Genomic DNA, 14,223 nt, shown 5'->3' with positions numbered 1-14,223 from the left:
AATATATATATATATATATATATATATATATATATATATGAAATTTGAGGGCTTCGCATTAAATGGTCCAATTTTTTTTGGCCTCTTCCAAATGATATTTTTGCAAGTTGAGCCTCTCACCAACCAATAAAAATACCTACTTTTTCTAAAATATAAAATTAAAGTGCTTAATTTTATTTACAAATTACTCTTCAAATTTTTTATTTTGTAAAAAAAAAAAATATTCAAAATTTTGTAAAATATTTTAAAAATTTTGTTAGAATATTAAACAAGAATTCTTGTGAATGGTATTTCTTTCGTCCTTAATCTAAAAGTATTCTAGTCACGTTCAAATGGAATTTTATTCATAGGATAGTTTTGAAAGTTACTTCGCCGTCCACTGCCACTAAATCACCACCCCCAAGTCACACGAGTGCCTGTTGTTGCACCAGGGACTGTTATACTAGGTGCTAAAGAATGAGTGTTTTGTATCCATAGAGTAAAGACGGGTTGTGATTATATAGCGATATCAAAAAAACATGTTTTTGGAGATTATAATGTTTGAATGCATTGAGCTATAATCTGATTGACTTAAATATCAGTAAAATACACTGACAGTTATTGAATAACAACCTTTCAACTATTTAATTAATTATAAATAAATAAGTGATACGTGCTAAAAATGGGGACGCACGTGCGCCGCGCACTCTCGACAAAATTTAAATAAATGAAAAGAAAAAAGAAAAATCCCAATCGAGAATCCCAACGGTCTAAATTTGTAGGGCAGGAGAACGAATTTCAAAATATTTCTTATGTTTTGTAGCGAGTGGGAGCGTACAGTTTTCTGCTTTTCCGCGTCGCCTCCCATCGATCTGTTTCGCCATTTTCAATTCTATCTGTGTTAAAGGATTGAACGCACTGAAAATCCTCAAGAACACGATCCATTATTTCACTTTCCTTTCAATTTTTCTTCCTGCTTCGATTTTTCAGGTATCGTTCTCTCTCACTCTCCCCTTCTCGATTGTGTTTGTTGGGGGTTCTATTTCCAGTTCATGAATTTGGTAATTCATCTATCTGTTGATCTTATAGTCGTATTTACACTGCATTTCTGTAAATTTTCTCCGTCTTTGAACCCTCATTTTCCGTTCATATTGTTAATTTGTATCGTTATTGGCTAAATTGCTGAGAATATCGGTTTGGTTTAGCTTTCAATCCCTAATCTTACAGTCTAGTTTATGCTTGAATTGCGTTCTGCATTCTTATTTCCAATTTCTTTTTGATAGTCTTCAAATGGAAAAACTGTAGTGCTATTTTATTAATATATATTTTGCCAATATACTGTAATCTTAGAGTTATTTTCGATTTGAAATTGATGGCCTTCTCCTAAGTAGATCTTCTTAATACCATTTTACAGGTACCAGCTATATTCACCAGATCCCTTGTTTTAGAGCCGCTTAGCTAATAGTTCATTAAAATTCAAGTCTCTTTGTACAGCCAGGATGTTTAGTTTCATGAAATCCCCCGTGAAAGTTTCTAAGCAGAATTCTGTTGATACTGGATTAGCCGGATCCGGTACTAATCCTTTTGATTCAGATACTGAACCTGAAACCAACCAAACACTTAATCCTGCAAGAAGAACTTCTTCCGAGCCTGCGCTTGTTATACCAAACTCCATTTCCGCCAATCCTTTTGATGATGATGATGATGATGATGATGGTTTTGTTGGAAGAAGAGGTACTGCAACTTCTTCAGCCTCTAAAAACGGATACAAAAATGCAACTTCTTCAGCCTCTAAAAATGGATACAAAAATGATTTTCGCGACTCGGGAGGATTTGAGAACCAGAGTGTGCAGGAATTGGAGAACTATGCCGTATATAAAGCTGAGGAGACCACAAATTCTGTTAATAACTGCCTGAAGATCGCTGAGGACATAAGGAGTGATGCTACCAGGACCCTTGACATGTTGCATCAGCAAGGTGAGCAAATTGAGAGGACCCACAGGATGGCTGCTGATATGGATAAAGATCTAAGTAAGGTAGGCTTTTTACTAGTTTTCAATCGACACATTTATCCTGAAATGATTAATTGACCCATGTTGTTTTGATATATTTAAAAAGAGAATCAGATTATTCAAAATTTGAAAGTGAACTGTACTTAGCTTGCATGTTACCGAAGCAAATACGGTTGCCTCGATAAGATATTCCTTTCATTCCTCCTCTATGGTATTTATGAAATTTGGTTCTTTTCGGGTTATAGTTGACGGTTATTTCTCAATGCCATCTCTACTACAGAACCAGATATGAGAGTTTCTTCTCATCCAACTCCTCGCGAATGAAACGATTGATAGATTGAATCATGGGATAACAAATAACATTTTAGTTTGCAAGGAATCTGATATCCTAGCCAGAAACTGAATGAAGTGATTTTGTCGTACTTTTACTTTTTGCTTTTGTATGAGTTCTTTCCATTTGTTAATAGTTTCCTTTTCATTACTATTAATTGTAGGGAGAGAAACTTCTGAATAATCTTGGAGGCATGTTTTCTAAGCCATGGAAGCCAAAGAAAACCAAAGAAATTACAGGCCCTCTCATAACAGCAGGTTATATTTTCATTGGTTCTTCTAACACTGTCATTCCTATAACTTACTGCTTCTCCCATTTTATCCGCTATTGATTATGTCCATATTGGCCGTCCAGATAATTCATCTGGGAGAACTGAAAACAACAAGGAGGAAAGGGAAAAACTGGGTTTATCTACGGGTAAAAAGCAGTCGGCTACTCGAACACCGCCTTCTGAATCATCTGGCGCAATGCAAAAAGTCGAGGTGAGAGCATTGGCTGTTATCATTTCACTATCTTAGGAGTTTATAGTCATTATTATGGTTTCAGATTTAAACAATGGGTAAGAATATTTTTTCAGGATGAGAAGGAAAAGCAAGATGATGCACTCTCAGATTTAAGTAATATCTTGGGTGATCTGAAGAATATGGCCGTGGACATGGGAAGCGAGCTTGACAGGTATGCCATTCTTTTACTCAATTTAGAGATTGCTGTATTATTACATAGTTCTGAATGAATATTTTCTGGAAAATGCAGGCAAAACAAAGCTCTGGATCATCTAAGCGACGATGTCGACGAGCTGAATTCTAGAGTGAAAGGCGCCAATCAACGAGCTCGCCGTTTGCTTGGGTAGTAAAATCAGACACTCTAATTCTTCCCTTCTCTTTGTTTCTAGCTGGAATCATTTCGTTCAAACATTCTTTAATCGTTGGTGTACTTCTTCTGTTCTTTTCTCATGTGATTTTTTAGGTTATAATAAGTACATTGCTTCTATTCTTTCAAGGAAAAAGCCTGTTCCTTCATCTTGTTGAAGATAGATAGCAGCCATGAATTTAGACAATAAGAGTTAGATACCATTTTCTTTTCTTTTTTACGTGAAATGTCTAAAAATGGAAGATAAAAAAACTACAGTAAAAAAGATAAAAAGGTAAGAGAAACTCAGAAGGGGCTTTTACATACATTATGTTTCCATAGATTCAGAGAGTACACAGCCTATACAGCAAAATTACATTAATTCCATAAACAGTAAAAGATATATGAAAGTTCCATAGTACCCCTCCAAAGAAAGAAAACCTCATGAATCCTGCCATGTCGGCAATCTGTACCTTATACCTCCAAAATTAATGAAACTCATGGGTTTCTTTTGAATCTTACCTCCGGACCCGACCACCTATGAACTTGTCTTCTTTTTCTTTAATACTAAAAAAAGGAGCCCAAATCTTAAAAGTAAATACCTTGTCATTTCCATGCTTGTTTTTGCCACTTTTCCACATCAAAATGAACTCGAACACACCAAAACTCGAACACTTGGACGCAAAAACAAGAATGGAAATAGCAACAATGACCTGAACGAACCAAGAAAGAAAGAAAGAAAGAAAACAAGACAATACGACATTGAACAAAAACTCGTCCACTAATTAGCATAGTCTTCTTCTGACTTCGTCGATCACGTACGAGGATTATATATTCTTCTTGATTCTTAACTAATAGGACTCGAGAAGAAAAGGGTGGATGATATATGTTGTACTGGAATAGCGAGAAAACTGAGAAGAGAAATGGCTGTCTTGGTAAAGAAAGATTCTTTTTGCTCTTTCTTTGCTCTCTCTTTCTCTCTTGTTTCAGTTGTGAAGAGGGTTTGGCCCGGATGGCACGAGTCTCTTCTCGACGCCGTATCGAGGGTCAATTTGATTGTGTGTCAGCAATGGCAGCGGCAGGGGTGGAAGGTAGACAGGGAGGCGATGTTGGTAAACTCTATGAAGGTGAATACATAAAGAACGTGAGTTTTCGCGAGTGAGAGCATCACAAGGATGAAGCTGTTGTTTGTGGCGAGGCGGGTGGTGACGAGGGGTGATCGGAGAAGCTTCTGGCACGGTGGTGGAAGGTGGATGATTGGAGAGTCTAGTGGCCGTGGAAGACGAGACGAAGAGGAATAAAACTATCAAGATCATCATGATGAGCTGCCCATTGGTGGCAAAAGATGAAGAGGGAGAAAGAGAGGCTTTCATTTTGAGTTTCTGATACAGAGAGAAAAGGACGGGGGGGAAGAAAGGAGATGAAGAAAGGAGAAGAGATGGTGAAAGTGAAAGGGAAGAAGTTTAAATGCAGAGCAAGAGACTCATGAGGGGGGGAAATATTATTATGGCCTTATTGACAGAAGGGACTGGCTTGAGGGACCTGTCCATTGGCCAAGGGTATAGTTGGCAATCATTTTCACTCTTCATTCAATTTTTTGCTCTCACTTTCATCATGTACGTTAAACATCATCGGTTGATCATTCCCTCTTAAATTCAACGGTTCAGATCATCTTTATTTTTCAATATTTATTAACCCATGCAAATATTACCTAATTTTTATTCAAACTGTCATTAATGAAAGAAATAATATATAATAAAAATTTTGAGGCGGGTTGGTTCCCGGTTGTCAATTGTATTAAAAGAAACACGAGCGAAATGCATCTTCTAACAAGTTTCTAATCAAAATGACTTAATGAGTAAACGTAGAAATGACGAGAATTTTGAATTATTTAAGTATCAAGAAACATCATCAAACTATATTGGACATGAAACTTTACCGTATATCAACAAATCAGTCAGACATAGATATATAATTTTATGAAGATTTCATCTACATTTACATGTTAATAGACACGGGCTAATTGAGAGAAACCCCAATTCCGTGTATCCAATTAAGTGAGCCACGCCGCAAGACGATTAGGGTCGTTTGTGATGCTTCGAAAATACAACTCCTAGCACATAAAGCACTCTAAGAGGCTCGGGAGAGAGAGGGCCTGTTCAAATAAAATTATGAATAAAAAGTAACACATAACATGACAATAAGCAGTAAGTGGGTCTAATCTCTGCTCAGTCTCCGCTTCCTTCAATGTCCAAGTTTCACAAAGAGTAACTGATCAATGAATATTATCTTCATTCAACAACGATTTAAGGAGAAAGTGACAAAGAACAGAGGGAGAAATTAGTGAATCGTAGTTAGTTTAAATTGAAATCACGAGTGGATATGGGCTTTTTAGTCATTTTACATACAGTGAAATGAGTTTGTAATATTCCAAATATCTTATTACTTTTTTAGATCTATTAAATTGCTTAAATATAATAAAAGAAATTTAATATAGTAATTTTGAACAAACATGAGAGATTACGCGAACATTAAACTAGTAAAATAAAATTAATTTGAAACGGGTAGATGATCAAATAATAAAGATATTATTAGATATTGTTCGAGCGCTTTATCTTCTTGCCTGTCACGCGGGTGACCTGAGTTCGATCCCCGATAACAGCGTCGAAAGTTAAGATGATCATTGTTCAAGAATCCAATATGTCTTTTTTTCATCTCATTCAACAGATTCTCATGCCTTTTTTTAACGTCGTTGTACGATAAATGCAAGTATTCGCGCCTGTTACGCAGGTGATCCCGGTTTTATCGTCGACAAGAGCGTCGAAAACTATATCAATTAAAAACGAGTTTTTACGTATCATAAAAATATGTGTTGATTTTTTTAAACTTAACAAATTGTTTGCTAGTGGGTTTAAGGAACTTTTAACAGATTCCCAAGTGATTTATTGAGGGTCGTTGTAGCACACTGTAAGTATTCTTGCTTGTCACCTGGGTGACCCGGGTTTGATCCCCGACAACGGCGCCCGCCGAAAGCTGTGATGATCCCTTATGAAGATTATCTATTTTATTTCAAATTTGATTATTTATATTTCATTTATGATAATAGTAACAATAATTAATGAGGTTAAGCAAGTTAATCCACGGATTAATATCGGCCTTTCCGAGTTTCCTGAAGGAGCGAACTCGAGAGAACAGAGTTCGTAGTGAAAAAAAAAAAAAAAAAAAACNCGCGCGCAAGTTTTCATAATCGTTTCTTCACGCAGATCTATCAAACCAGCATCGATTTCATCTCTGCATTTTCAGATTCCATTAACTTCTCGAAGTTAAGGAACTCACAGATCTGAAATAATGGCGCGGCGACTTTCACTGCCCGCGTTTTCTGTATTCCTGATCTTGTTCTCTCTGCTCAACGATTCTGTTCTCTGTAAAACACTTAAACGAGATGGTATTGACGACATTATTACCTTTTCTTGTGATTTTTTTTTTCTCTATGGGTTTCAAGGGACTGAATATTTTGTGTTTTTGCAGTTAAAGCATTGAATGAGATCGAGGCTTCTCTTGGCTGGAGAGTGGTGTATTCATGGGTTGGAGATGATCCGTGTAGCGATGGTGATCTTCCTGCTTGGTCCGGTGTCACTTGTTCTACTCAAGGGGATTACTGAGTGGTTACTAAATTGTATGATTGGCTTTTAGTTTATTGAATTGATCATAATTATTAGCAACTCGCCTTGTTGTTCGTTGATTGGTTTATCATTTATTGTTCTATTCTCGTTAAACTCATTGTTGTAAATTTGGTACTGTCTGTATGATGCGTTAAACTGGGTTAATTTGTTGCCTACTGTAGGGAAGTTTATGCGGTTTCTATCGTCGGACCGTTTCCCACTGCTGTTACTAATCTCTTGGATCTCACTAGGCTGTAAGTATTTCCTTCCCAAAATGTATTTGATAATTTTGTTTGTTCGTGCAATACCTGTCCATTTGTAACGGTTGATTAAATAAGATAGTTTGATGATCCAAACAATTGTCCCTATATAATGGACTTATCTAGGAGGTTGATGATATCGGAATTTGATATCGGGACTTGGGAGAGTTTTGTGTGTCACATTGTATTTCTTGAGTGACATATTGGTGAGAGTATTTGTAGTGTGATAGTGAGGTATTCACTTGTAACACTTTGTTTTGTTTACTAGTGATTGGTTGCTACCCATGGATGTAGGGGAACTTCTTCTCTCTGAACCACGTAAATATCTTGGTGTCTCTTTGTGTAATTCCGTTCATTGGTGTTGTGAGTACATTTGTTCCGCTTTCAGCGCACAACAAGAATCATTTGTAATAGCCCCTTAGGGGTCCAGGGTCCTCGCGGCACACCGCCTAAAACTTGGTTTTGATATCATTTGTAATAGCTCAAGCCCACTGCTAACAGATATTGGTTTCTTTGGGCTTTCCCTTCAAAGCTTTCTCTCAAAATTTTAAGACATGTCTCCTAAGGAAATGATTCCACGCCCTTATAAGAAATATTTAGATCTTTAGTTTATTTCACATATCTCTCAAAATTTTAAGACATGTCTCCTAAGGAAATGATTCCAGGCCCTTATAAGAAATATTTAGATCTTTAGTTTATTTCACATATATAATCGATCGGTTGATCGAGGGTAATGCCTTTAGGCAACAAGTGAAGCCAATAGGCGTTCACAAAGCTCTTGAAGTTTCAGAAGCAGAATTCCTCGTTTAAACCACCACATCCACCCTTCTTTATTCAATTTCAAGCTTCTTTTTTCATGTTTAACCCAAAGGCTTCTTTCTTTCTCTTCTGATGGAACTCTGTAACAAGGTAAACTACTCTGTAACAAGGTAAACTGGCGAGTCACTTGTCTGGTCTTGCGGTGCACTCACTCCCGTTACGAGAATGCTTCATAAACAGTTTTCTTTGTTAGGAATCACTATTCTCCACAATAGTATGATATTGTCCACTTTGAGCATAAGCTCTCATGGCTTTGCTTTCGACTTCCCCAAAAGGCCTCATACCAATAGAGATAGTATTCCTCACTTATAAACCCATGATCTTCCACTCAATTAACCTATGTGGGATTTACTCCCAATAATCCTCAACAATCCTCCCCTCGAACAAAGCACACTATAAGCCTCTCCTTAATCGAGGCTCGACTCATTTCTCTGGAGCCAAAGCACACTATAAGCCTCTCCTTAATCGAGGCTCGACTCATTTCTCTGGAGCCCTCGAACAAAGTACACCCTTTGTTCGACACTTTAGTCACTTTTTTACTACACCTTCGAGGCCCACAATTCTTTGTTCGACATGGCTAAGTTTAGAGCATGATTCTAATACCATATTATGAATCATGACTCTCCACAATAGTATGATATTGTCCACTTTGAGCATAAGCTCTCATGGCTTTGCTTTCAGCTTCCCCAAAGGGCCTCATACCGATAGAGATAGTATTCCTCACTTATAAATCCATGATCTTCCACTAAATTAACCAATATGGGACTCACTCCCAATAATCCTCAGCATTGATTTTAGTCCAGAATTTTGAATACATGAGCAGCCAGCCAGCCAGCAAGCCTTTGAACTTTTTTTCATGGCCGGTCGGGTTTGTGCCAGGAAACAGCAGATTTATTAATCTGGGTTTTTCCAGCTCTTTTAAAAGGTAGAAATTCCTGACTTTTGAAGAAAGATATGAGCAGCAGCAAAATGGATTAGAAAGAAAAGAAAAGAAAGAATACTTTCCTTCAAGCTTCCAAACCCATGAGTTTCATGCAAAGCATATTTTTAACTTCCACTTCTCTTTTATTCCCTAAATAAATTATGTGAAAAAAGTTCTTGACTTTTTTCTGTTCTTTTCTTTTTATATATAGAATAATAGTGTAATGTTTCTCCAAATAAATCCCTATCCCACCCACCCTCCTCTACGCCATCATCACTGTGAGCTTTCAATATCCCCGCCGAGAAGAAACCTCATTACAGAGCTTTCTTTTCCAACCCCTATGGATCATTGGGTGACAACAGATGAGGTATTTAATGCTTTTATAGTTCTAACAAATTTATTTTATGGAACGTATAACATAGAAATCTTCTTGCACCTCCACAGGACATTGACAGACAACAACGAGCCAGTAGAACACAAACATACTTGTTTCCCCTGAAATCCCAATCTTTCAGAGGTAAACCGATGGACTTTATCATCGTTCTATTTTAGTTCTATACTTTCATATGTTCGTTTAAATTTCGAAGGTTGCAAGCTCGTTTCGTTCTTGTTTTGTACCTTCGTACGTTAGCATTTAAGTTTTTGAGGGTTACAATCTCGTTCCATTCTTGTTCGGAGTTACAATATTGTTTCATTCTTGTGAGATCTCATATCGATTGGAGAGGGAAACGAAACATTTTCTGTGGAAACCTCTCCCTATTAGACCGTTTTGAAGTGTTTGGGAGAAGCCCATAAGGTGGGTTTAGGCTGTTACAAATGGTGTGATCTGAGATTTCACATCGGTTAGATAGGAAAACGAAACATTTCTTATAATGATATAAATCCATAGAGAAAACGAAACATTTCTTACAAGGATATAAAGCCTGAGAATACAGAAACGTGTTAAAGTATAAATCCTAAAATTGTTAGCGTGTTAAAAGGTTAAATCCTAAAATGTTGAAAAATAGAACACAGAAGCGACGTCGTTTTCAAGAAATGTTTATTGTTTATTTTGTGCAGAGAAAACAACGGCGGGCTGGTTGGGAAGGCAATTTTTGCAGCAAATGAGTCGAGGGAATGAATTTTCCGACGACGAAATAGAGCGTGTAACCGCCGTAGCCGCCGCCGCCTACGCAATTCATTCCATTCAGAATTCAGAAATTGCGAGACGCAAAAAGAATGCCGATTATCCTGAAACGTCGTCGTTCCCAAAGTTTACACACCTCAAGGAAGACAATCGCCCCCCCACTCCTCGTCCGGCGCCGGAACCTGCTAAGCTTTCCCGGCGGTTAATAGGTAACAAATTTTTTTACCTACAGACGTTGATAGGTTACTTTTTCTTTACATTTCTCCAGATAATTCATCCGCCTAAGATAAGTTAATTATTTCCTAAATATAATTAATATTGAAACTTATTTTGAAACCAATTTTAAATTTATAAAAAACATGATAATATAATTGAAAAATATTTTTAAAAAATAATAAATTAGGAAGGTTAAAAAAAATTACTGAAAAACCCAACTCAATAATTTTGAACTTTCTAGATTATATTGAATTGTTAATTTTAAAAAAATATAATTATATATATATTTTATTTAGTTTAATTTTTTATTATTTATTCTTTAATAATTATTTATATCTTAAGATAATTTTTAATATATATATATATATATCAAAATTTTGAAATTAGGTTGTGAATCTTAATTAAAAATTTAAAAATCAATAAAATCGTGTTTTACTAACTAAAATCTTACTTTTATTAAAATAAAAAAAAATTAATAAACAATTGAACCCAAAATAATTATGGTTGGATTCATTATTAAATAAAAATGATTATTTTTTTATGAAAATCGTATGCTCTGATTTTAAAGCCAAATTTGGATTTGAATGGTTTGTGTTAGATAAAGATCTTCTGAAAGATCCTGAAGAAAGCCCAGTAAGGAATGTGTCAGTGACCCACGAACAACCAAAACAGAAACCAACGGAAAAGACAACCGATCCCGGTAACCGTCCATACTTCAAAGAGACAGCTTTTTCCGGCAACAAACCAGACATCTCCGGCAGCCGAAGAACAGAACCAGAGAAACCATCAAACATCTCCGGCAGCCGAAGAACAGAACCAGAGAAACCAGCAGGCATCTCCGGCAGCCGAAGAACAGAACCAGAGAAATCAGCAGACATCTCCGGCCGGCGAAGAACAGAACCAGAGAAACCAGCGGTAGTCCCAAGACCTCCAACTCCAATTAATCGGCCGACCGACCCACAAAAACCACTCCCAACCCAAACCAGACCTTATGATTCAAGAGAAACAAAAGCAGATCAGTGGGAAAAGGCTGAGATGGCTAAAATCAACGAGAGGTAAACTCGAAACTTTTGGATTAATGAAACAAATTTATTGTTTTTTAAACATTTGGAGGAAATGTTTCAGATTCCATAAAGTGAACGAGACAGTATCTTACTGGGAAAGAAAGAAGAGGGACAAAGCCATGAGGAAATACGAAGAATCACAGGTTCATAATCAGTTCATCTCTGTGTTTAAAGTGCGTTTCATTTACAGGGTAACTAATTGTTTAATAATGTTTATAAACGTTGAAGGCTGCGGGCGTGAAGAGGTCGAAGAGGGAAAAAGGAAGAAAGAAATTCGAGGAAGACATGGATTTCATAAAGCAAATTGCAGAAGAAGCAAGAGCCAAAGCCGATCAAAAGCGAAGAAATGATATTCTTAAAGCTAATCAAAAAGCAGATATTATCAGACAAACAGGGGACCTCCCTGTTTCTTGTTCCTGCTGCTGAACACTAACGAATTCCATTATCAAACTTCGTAATCACTTTGTTGACCATCAAACTGTAATGATTTCACTTTTTTTTTTTTTCTTCTTTTTGTGTGCACATTACTGAATGACTGCTCTGTGAACAAAAATAACCAGTAATTCGTGTTGCTTTCAAATGGGTTCTCTGTTTTACTCTGTTTTCATCGTTTAATTTGTTGGTTCTCTGTATTACTCTGTTCATAGCGATGAAATTCCTCTGTTTTTAGCTTCACAAGCTATTTGAATTTCCTAAAAACTCTAAAATCTAATGATTTTCGTAAAAGAAAAAGGGATAGAGACTAAGAAACCCGATCTGTGGCTAAAGACGAGCAAGAGCCAGAGACACACTCGACAAGTAGACAAGAGAGTAGTGATAGTGACGGCCTGTGAAATAAAGTCTATTAAGGACTCTATGATCATCTTGAACCTTCCGAAATTAAAGGGTATGTTCTGTTTCTTAACACTCTCTTTCATTGTTATGCCAACCGAGAGAGATACCGAGTATCACGATCCTATTTTTTTAACCCGTTGTGATCTTTCTTGGTTGCATCATGGCACTCGTCTAGCTCCTCGTGTGGTCGGGTGGGTGCCACGTGAGGGTCGCAGCTTCTGTTATCGCAACGTGAGGATCAGAACCTATTGCTCGATTTCGATTTTGTTTATAACAAGATAAGAACCACAAATCTAACATATAAATTGTGGGTTAAACACAGAACATAACTGGTAGCCTACAGAGCACACATTTATGGTAGGTTTTAGCAGTAAATGCAAACCCTTATTTACAGAATTACACAAAAACAGAGCAACAAGCACAACCACATAAAAGGAGAAGGACCCAATTGCAAAAGAGGGTCATTTCTTCAACAAACCTTCAGCCACCTTCATGTAATCCCCAAACCCAGATCCTCCGCCTTCCTTCTCGCCGGACTCCTCCTTCTTCGGCGGCTCAGCCGGTTTTGGCTCGGCAGCAGGAACAGGAGTGGCAGAATGAGACTTCTCATACTTATTGAGATACTCCTCAGCCTGGTTAACATACTTACCAACTCCCTTGGTTTCATCCAATTTGCCGTAATCCGAAGCCGCTCCAAGCAGGTCAGCGCCTGCTCCGGCAGCTTTGCCCTTATCCACCTCGCCGCCGCCGCCGCCGCCGCCGAAAGAGGACTTGGCAGCGTCGGCGACCAACCTGGCGCTGGACAAGAGCTCGGAAGCTGATGGCTTGTGGTTGTCTGGATTTTGGTCGTGTGGCTTGTCGGCAGAGCCGCTGAGTTTAGACAAGAAATCCATGATTGTGAAAATAGATACGAAATTGAAAACGGTTGGGTTCTTTCACAAATTATATAGAGAGGCAAAGTGGATATGAATATAAAATAAAATAAAATAATTAATAAAATAATTAATAAATATTTGAAGAAAAATGAGTGGCTTGAAATTGAGGAGAGTTGCAGATATTAATTCAACGAAATTGTGGAACAGGGGAAAGCCTTTAAAGATCTTCAGAATGGGTTACGTGGGTGTCGTCCTTTTCATTATTTAATATCATAAATACTCCAAACGACCATGTCGGCAAGCCCAGATTTTACTGGGCCTGAATTGGGCTTGGCCCATTTTTTAAATGGGCTTTAGTTGTAAATTTTGACCCATTTAATGTTTCATTTTCACTTCAGTTTCAGCTTGGGCCTGACTTGGGCCTGACTTGGGCTTGGGCCATTTTCGAGATGTCTTTTCAATTATACTCTGGAGTGTTCTTATCACCTGAAAACCTATTTAATCTAAATCATAAATCATAGAAGTTAAATTGGATTAGATTTTTTCTAATTTGGGTTGAATTTTTGAAAAATTAAAAAATTTTGTTCTGTTGATAATGTTTGGTCAAGTCAACCTAACAACTTGAACATAAGGTTAAAAACTAACCCAGTTAGGTCTGACATTTTTTGGTCAAGTCAACCCAACCAACCTGAATATAAGGTTAAAAACTAACCCAATCCAATGCTATTTTTAAGGTTATTAGGAGGGTTAAGAATATTTTATCTTCTTCACTTATGTTTCGGATGAATTGTGACTTGTGAATATTTGATAGTTCAATTTTTTTAAAAAAAACTCCACAATAGAGAGTTTAGTTGAATTAGGTTGTGAGCAGTATTAAAAGTGCCTAGGTCACCGACTCAACTAACTCGAATTTCGGGTTGGTAAAAAAAAATTGAACCTGACCCATGTACACCGCTAATGGAATTGGGCATTTACGAAAATCGAGAAACGGAAGAGGGGCGTCTAGGAAAATCCAGAAATGGAAGGGGGCATTTAGGAAAATGGAGAAATGTGGAGATGATGAGGACATGATGTGAACATTTTGAGTGTTGAGAGGATGAGGACATAGTTGCAAAAAGTAATTTAAAAGGAGGAAGAAAGGGAGGGAGTGAAATGCAAAAAAGAAAAGAAGAGAGAATAGATGGCAATCCCAGAGGAGTGAACCAGAGAACACAAACACCATTTTGGAATTAAAAATGGTGTTTGTGTTCTCAGGTCACCCCTTTGGGAGCACT

General features: G+C 37.2%; 3 protein-coding genes across 4 annotated transcripts; 2 read left to right on the top strand and 1 right to left on the bottom strand.

Moving 5' to 3' along the window:
* Nucleotides 1-784: 784 nt before the first annotated feature.
* LOC111802428 (putative SNAP25 homologous protein SNAP30) lies at nt 785-3,412 on the top strand. The gene is made up of 6 exons (XM_023686780.1): nt 785-969; nt 1,394-2,015; nt 2,486-2,579; nt 2,677-2,804; nt 2,900-2,997; nt 3,076-3,412. The coding sequence occupies exons 2-6, from the start codon at nt 1,479-1,481 to the stop codon at nt 3,170-3,172; spliced, it is 954 nt and encodes a 317-aa protein (XP_023542548.1). The 5' UTR covers nt 785-969; nt 1,394-1,478; the 3' UTR covers nt 3,173-3,412.
* Nucleotides 3,413-6,405: 2,993 nt separating this feature from the next.
* On the top strand, nt 6,406-11,847 carry LOC111802427 (proteoglycan 4-like). 2 transcript variants are annotated; one of them, XM_023686779.1, is made up of 9 exons: nt 6,406-6,616; nt 6,700-6,847; nt 7,016-7,087; nt 9,046-9,201; nt 9,279-9,351; nt 9,894-10,169; nt 10,781-11,231; nt 11,302-11,383; nt 11,469-11,847. In XM_023686779.1, the coding sequence occupies exons 4-9, from the start codon at nt 9,058-9,060 to the stop codon at nt 11,664-11,666; spliced, it is 1,224 nt and encodes a 407-aa protein (XP_023542547.1). In that variant the 5' UTR covers nt 6,406-6,616; nt 6,700-6,847; nt 7,016-7,087; nt 9,046-9,057; the 3' UTR covers nt 11,667-11,847. The 2 variants fall into 2 exon arrangements, with proteins under 2 accessions (XP_023542547.1, XP_023542546.1); XM_023686778.1 differs by having other exon boundaries at nt 10,775-11,231.
* Nucleotides 11,848-12,341: 494 nt separating this feature from the next.
* LOC111802429 (nodulin-related protein 1-like) lies at nt 12,342-13,024 on the bottom strand. Its single transcript, XM_023686781.1, has one exon. It carries the CDS (start codon nt 12,965-12,967, stop codon nt 12,536-12,538), a length of 432 nt encoding a protein of 143 aa, XP_023542549.1. The 5' UTR covers nt 12,968-13,024; the 3' UTR covers nt 12,342-12,535.
* Between the last annotated feature and the right edge of the window lie 1,199 nt (nt 13,025-14,223).

The sequence above is a fragment of the Cucurbita pepo genome, chromosome LG09 (genome assembly GCF_002806865.2).
Source record: "Cucurbita pepo subsp. pepo cultivar mu-cu-16 chromosome LG09, ASM280686v2, whole genome shotgun sequence".
Taxonomy (NCBI): domain Eukaryota; kingdom Viridiplantae; phylum Streptophyta; class Magnoliopsida; order Cucurbitales; family Cucurbitaceae; genus Cucurbita; species Cucurbita pepo.
Note: the sequence above shows the minus strand (reverse complement) of the source record. Positions and strands in the feature narration are given on the sequence as shown.